At 34.1% G+C, this 6,594-nt stretch overlaps 1 protein-coding gene across 1 annotated transcript; it reads left to right on the plus strand.

Moving 5' to 3' along the window:
* The first annotated feature begins 2,842 nt into the window (after window positions 1–2,842).
* Window positions 2,843–6,106, plus strand: LOC150076954 (uncharacterized). Its single transcript, XM_090385741.1, has 3 exons — window positions 2,843–2,896; window positions 4,114–4,760; window positions 5,848–6,106. The coding sequence occupies exons 1-3, from the start codon at window positions 2,843–2,845 to the stop codon at window positions 5,873–5,875; spliced, it is 729 nt and encodes a 242-aa protein (XP_090241867.1). The 3' UTR covers window positions 5,876–6,106.
* The last annotated feature ends 488 nt before the right edge of the window (window positions 6,107–6,594 follow it).

Raw genomic sequence — 6,594 nt, forward strand, 5'->3', positions numbered from 1 at the left:
CATCCGGTATACGAAATGAGTTTCAAAGTCGTAATATGGCACGCAGTTGAAATTCTGCTGGTTGTCAATCCTCTGCAGGATGGAGGCCTCAATCTATTGACCATAATCTACCGCGCTGATCCAGTGCAGGTTGGCAGCTCGATTGTATTTAGCAGTCAGCGGCTTGAACCCTGGTATATTCAAAGAGCCTGTGTTATGGAGGCCTTGATTGCAATATATACCGAAGGGATATTAAAAACGAATCCTTTCTCATCTCACTGCATATAGGTTACAAAACCGGACGTTGTATTAAATTTTAAAATGCCATAAGTAATCTTAAACAGCCTTTTATTTAAAAGTAAGATTCGTTTGATAAAGAAAACTTTACTACTGTTCTAGAATGCTAAGTTGATTTAGCTAGGATGTCGACCTCGATTTCTCAACCTTCGAATATGTCTGCACGGGGAAAAGTGATGTCTACTACGGGTGAACTCGGTGCATTCTTACAAACACAAAGGTCGCAGGTAGAGGTAAAACTACTCGTTTAATTGCATAATGGATACCTGGCCATTCTCCTGCCATATATTGCTAAGTAACCAGTGCATTAACAAATCGTGAGTGGCGCTTAGACCTCTTCAAAAATAGAAAATCAGGACGAAACGACTTGCTGTCCCACTTAAACACTATTATACACATGGGAACACCAGAAGATAGCACACATACAGGAGGGAACGATGGGGAAACAGTTGGACAACGGTTGCCCATAATAAATGCTTTGGCATTTATTATGGGCAACAAAATACACAACAAAATTGAAAATACATTTAAAGAATCATCGAAATGGAATAAATAGTAGAAAATTTATTTAATACACCTATGAAAGGGTGTAAATGCAAATTCAGCGTTCTTTATTTCCCCTCTTGATATTTTTTGATGATTAAGAACAATATAGTAGGAGTTTATTTTCTATAAGATTTCTATAATTATTTTAATTTTCTTTATTTGCATCACGTGGCCAGTTGACATCATGTGGTTGTTGAAGTGTACACAAACGCAAGAAATCTGGTTACGTCATTTTGAAAATGTCACGTGATTAACTTAGCGGCCATTACAAGACACGTGTACCTCTAGCGGAATATGTTTTAAATACATAAAATAATTTTAATGGACAAATTGAAATTAAATCATTTTTGGTACAGAAACAGAAATTTTCAAAACGGTTTATATGATAACTTAAATCTCCATTCTTTCTCATACGTATTGAATATACAATAAAGATCTCCAATGAAGTTTATCGATCTTGAAGAAACTCTTTGGGATCTTTTGATCTAGTTTTAGCTCGTCTTCATTTAATGTAAAAGTATAAAGGTTATGGATTTTATGTATTATTTACTTGTTGAAAAGTTGTATTAGTTTGCAATTATAGAAGAGGGTACGAAATGACCTGTTCTTTCTTACGAGTTTTTATAAATGATTTCTAAACTACACTAATTATTACATTCTGGACAATGTAGAGAGAAGCAAGGAATTAGAATCATAACAGGAGTTGGAGGGTTGAATTAACACGAATATTTGAGTGGTCAAGAGCGAGGGTACTTAAATACACGTGCTTTGAGTGAGCTGGTTCAAGACCGTGACTGCTAAATACGGTGGTTTCTTGTATTCTTTCGATCTTGTGAACTCCTCTGGTCGTCCTGGAGTATAACCAGAAAAATGTATTTATCTATTTGGTCAATTTTCTAAAGTTATAAACGATAATAGAAGACAATGGAAGGTTTAGGTCCCTGGTTTGCAAATTTAGAGTTTGAAATCACCAAACCTTTTTTTTTTTTTGAGAAAGGTAAATAAAATGACAAATCTCAGCAGCTTACTTCGTTATTATTTTCATCAAAGTGACCAATTACCTTCAAATTTTTTATATACATATTCACCAGATTATAAAGGAGTTAATTAAGATTCCAATTTGGTTATTATCAGTTCCTTTTAAGTATTTGCTGAGCTGTTCTGGGATTATTTTCGCTCCAATTTCTTAAAAAGCACCAATTCAGGATTGAAACTTATATTACTTGGAAATTACACAGAAAAAGGTGAAGAATCCCAGATATTCTCGACTGCTTTCAAACGTGTCAAATCATCTAATCTACCTCAATGAACTAGATTAATTTTCTTCCTTACTTGATTTTTGATTTTCTTTACTCCACCACCAAGAAACATCTTGTTTGCCGCAAGGTCGCTGTCGAACTTAAAAAAAAAGAAAAAAAAAAAAGAGCACCATTCCCGCAAAACTCAACGCATAAACTCAGTGAAAGTATCTTCCCCTTGCCAACCCCTCATCTTACTTTTCATCTCTTTTTTTCCTGTTGTCCCAAAAAATGTAGGCACCACCATCGGACACCACCCAAGTGTTTAATATGGCCTTGCTCTAAAGCACGTGCTACTGTAGGATATATGGTAGCATGGCTGTTGACACCTCCTCTGGCGAAAAAGAACGAAAGAAGGAGAAAAGACATGCAGCCTTCGAAGGACATCGCCAAATATACGCCTTCTTCCTTCTTCACGCACCCGCGGGCACAGAAGGGGGGGGATGGTGGAGAGGGAAGCCGTAGGCTAACGAAAAAGTGAACGCTATTCTGTTTCCAACGAAAGGAAAATACGTTGCACTGATTTTCTTCCTCCTCCCTTAACATTCTCTAGTCTTTTCGCTTCCCCGCTTCTACACCCGACGGCAGAAGGCGATAGCGAAGACATTTGGACCGGTGGGAAGTTCACTGGCCCAATTTTTCTTGACGAACTCCACAACGGCAAATAGGTCGGTGCGTCTTATTGGCTGTGATCCAATATAAAAGTCGATTGTAGCATGAGAATGGCACTCACTCAGCGAGACAGTTGCTATTTGGTAAAGACACATACCTACAAGGTAAGTTAGGGGGTTTTCCAGCAAGGGATTCTTGAACGAATGGAATAGGCCTAACTGGGTAATGGATATCAGAGCCAGTGAATCCGGACACTTCTTGAATTGATTCATATGGTCCACAGGTGAATTAGAATTATACGATTTTTTAGAGAAACGAAAGAGAAAACATTGATTTGCTTCTTAGGACAGCACGATCGGCATAAAATAAGTGTAAATCATTTACGATTATTAATTCTAAAACCGTGTATTTTAAATTATCATAAATTGTAACAAAATATTTGAGAATATTAAAAAAAAATTAACCATAATTTTTATTTAAACTATGAATTCGTTTGTTATAAATTATCTTGTTTTATTTTATATTTATTTTATTGAAATTATTTTGAGCTCGGACAATGCAGCTTCCATTTCGATCTAATTTGATTTTGTACGTTGGAGCTGGAAATTTCTTTTTATAATAAGCACTGGCATGGCATAAAATACGAAAATAGTAATAATATTTAATAATAACATTCTTTCTTTAAATTAATATTTATTAAAATCATTGTTTATTACTTCTTCGTGGCCAGTATCTATCCTAAATATGAACTGGTCATTGCTTTAATTAAAAATGCGCCATTTCAACATTTTTTAAACTTTTATTTCCTTAAGTTGGTAAATTTGTTATTTTATTTTCAGAATCTGATTACAAATTATCTATAGGTAGAATTATTTCATGATCTTTAAGAGGCAATTTCTGTCTTTGTGATTTTAAAGAAATTCTTTAATTCGTTAACTGGACATTCCTTTTCGTTTTTCATCCTTTTTAACGATAAATCAAGAAATTCTACCATAATGGCATATATTATTATTGTCTGAATGGATTCTTAGCCACTTCTTAAGTTAAAGTACGCCTATCCTCTTTTACTTTTTCTTTTCCTTATTTTATGATTCGAATATATAATAATTTTACTAGTCTTATTCCATGAATTTCTTGCGTGTTCATTTGTTGAGTTAAGACACGAAGAAATACGGTTCAAATATTAAACAATAAATAAATAATTTTAATATATCTGTTTAAATACTAAGGGTTACTATATTTTAAAAACATTTCTCTAGATGCTTTTAGTGTTTAGAAGTAATAAAAATTATTTTATGAGTAAGTCCCATAAAGTAATTTAAAACTACTTCATGATGGATTTTTATAATATATATTTTTTTTAATTTTTATTTTCTTATAGCTGAAAGCAATGAAATCCTGGGCGCTTTCTGCTCTCCTGCTAATCTTCCTAAGCTCTGCCTCTTCCGAACCTAGCTACGATCTAGGAGGAGAAGATTATGGAGGCGGTGGTGGTTATGGAGGTGGAGGAGGAGACTATGGAGGAGGTGGTGGAGACTATGGTGGAGGTGGAGAAGAAGATTGGAAACCCCAACCAATCAAGTACATCATCAAGGAAACTCCGAAGTTAATCACTGTTCCACACCCTGTCCATATCCCTAAGCCCGTCCATATCCCAAAGCCTTATCCAGTTTACAAAAAAGTTCCAGTACCTAAGCCAGTTCCCGTTCCCCACATAGTGACCATTGTGAAACCAGTTACTAAAATTATTCCCATTCCCAAACCCTACCCAGTCCACAAGCCTGTTCCAGTACCCAAACCCTACCCAATCCCCAAGGTGATCAAGGTACCCAAACCTTACGTTGTCCCTGTTCACAAAGAAGTACCAGTTCCCAAGCCTTACCCTGTTCACGTGCCAGTTCACATCCCCAAACCATACGTTGTTCCTGTCCACAAATCTATTCCAGTTCCAGTACCCAAGCACATCCCTGTTCATATCAGTGTGATTAAGGAGAAACCTGTTATAATCAAGAAGCCTGTCCCAGTATAGTAAGTTTTAATATATTTTCTTTTATTTAGTTCTTAGATTAAAACACTCAGTACCCATTTTGACATTAACTTAAACGTTAATGTCTAAGACGAATTAGTAAAATTAGTAATTTAGAGGCAAATAATATCTTGTATCAAACTGCCTGGTAATGAATAAGCCCGATTTCCTTACATTTATCTTTTAATTTCTTTCCTTTCCATTCATTTGTATTTAATAACTCTAAGACTAATTCGATGTCGAATATACTTATTAACTTTGCCTTAAACCCAGAATAGCTCTGCAGTAACTTCAAGGAAAATCTTAAAACGACTTTAAGTGAAAATTGTAAAAATCTCGATTTAACTTACAAAGACCAACTCGCGATATTCCAGTTTTAAAAATAAAGTTTTAGCCATTAATATATCCTTGTTAGGTGAAGAACATCATTCCTTATTTCTCTACCTGGCTGGTTACGACACGCATGACAACTTATCGTAATATAGTCTCGTTCGCCACTAAATTATTCCGTATGAATAAATACGAATCACTTCCTTAAAGAAATTATACGCACTTAACTTTTTCTTTCAGGTCATTGGGGTTGTGCGGTGCATTTTCAGAACAATCGTTGATAAACTTAAAAGTTCCACTATCAATTAGGCCGACCATTTATTTCCAATGACGCTATCAAGTGTTTATGTCATTATAGTCACTAAATTTGCAACATGAGTGCTATGATGAACATTTTGGAGTGGATCGAAACTTCAGCTTTGAAGTCAAACTAAGAAGCTGAACGGATTAATGAGTCAAGCTGCAAGTCTTCTAAACATTAACAGAAATAGTCATTTCAAAGGTAAAGTTCCTGCCTGGCAACCCAAACGTCGCGGGTTCGAATCCTCGGGCTTGGATCAGAGTAAAATGCGAGTTTTTATGACCATTCATTATGACCACAAAAGCCAATGCACTAATAAAGAAAAACTATTAATAAATTTACTTTATAATTAATGAAAACTGTGTATTGAAGACTTATCTATATAATTTTAAATTAATTCATTATTATTTTATAATACTGGTTTTTGTTATAACTACTTTTTGTTATCTTTCATATAGCACTGAAGAAAAATACGACTGGAAATAGATGATTGATAAGAACAGAGATGCAGCATTTAGTTATCGCTATGAGAGAGAAAGAAATAGACAGAGTGAGACAGAGAAAAAATCATCACCCCAAGAGCCCGTGTATCATTATTCCATGGTGTTACTTTCTCTCTGTCTCTCCCTACACCCCGAACATCGATGACTCCAAGTATTCAACGCTACTGATGTACAATAATCTGAGACCCGAACATAGCCTAGTTGAGTGCTTCGAGAGACATATATACAATATTTGTACAAATCCAAGGCAAAATGCTTGTACAATTGTACAGTGAATCATTAAAGTCACTAGCTTCCTTTTTTCATACTATAAATCTGTGTCTGTTGTTATTTTAACCTTTAGAACGTATTTTAATCTTTAGAAATTACAAAAGAAACCACACTTTCAATGCATTTCTAAAATTAATTTTTTTTGAATATCAAAGGGAATCTAATAGAAAAATACAACAACAAATTGGTCTGATATAATAACAATATGGATTGCAAATTCATATTTAATTATGTTTACATTAATAAACTATCTCAAAGGTGATACCAATTTTGAGGATTTCATTATTATTTTTAAAAATAAATAAAATTATAGTATATATAATAACAAAGCTAAAATTGGATAAAATACAAAAAAAACTCAAAAAATTAAAAAGTAAATTAGTCGCTAATTAAGTCATCAAAAAATAATTTATATATTGTTCCATATACAAA

Source organism: Mastigoproctus giganteus, chromosome 12 (genome assembly GCF_048544385.1).
Source record: "Mastigoproctus giganteus isolate SK-2022 chromosome 12, ASM4854438v1, whole genome shotgun sequence".
Classification (NCBI taxonomy): domain Eukaryota; kingdom Metazoa; phylum Arthropoda; class Arachnida; order Uropygi; family Thelyphonidae; genus Mastigoproctus; species Mastigoproctus giganteus.

Excerpts from the sequence above, each read along its gene's own strand:
- LOC150076954 (XM_090385741.1), top strand. The coding sequence starts at position 2,843 with ATGGCACTCACTCAGCGAGACAGTTGCTATTTGGTAAAGACACATACC. Across the intron at positions 2,897-4,113 it reads TAAAGACACATACCTACAAG|CTGAAAGCAATGAAATCCTG; the intron begins GTAAGTTAGGGG and ends ATTTTCTTATAG. Across the intron at positions 4,761-5,847 it reads AAGAAGCCTGTCCCAGTATA|CACTGAAGAAAAATACGACT; the intron begins GTAAGTTTTAAT and ends TCTTTCATATAG.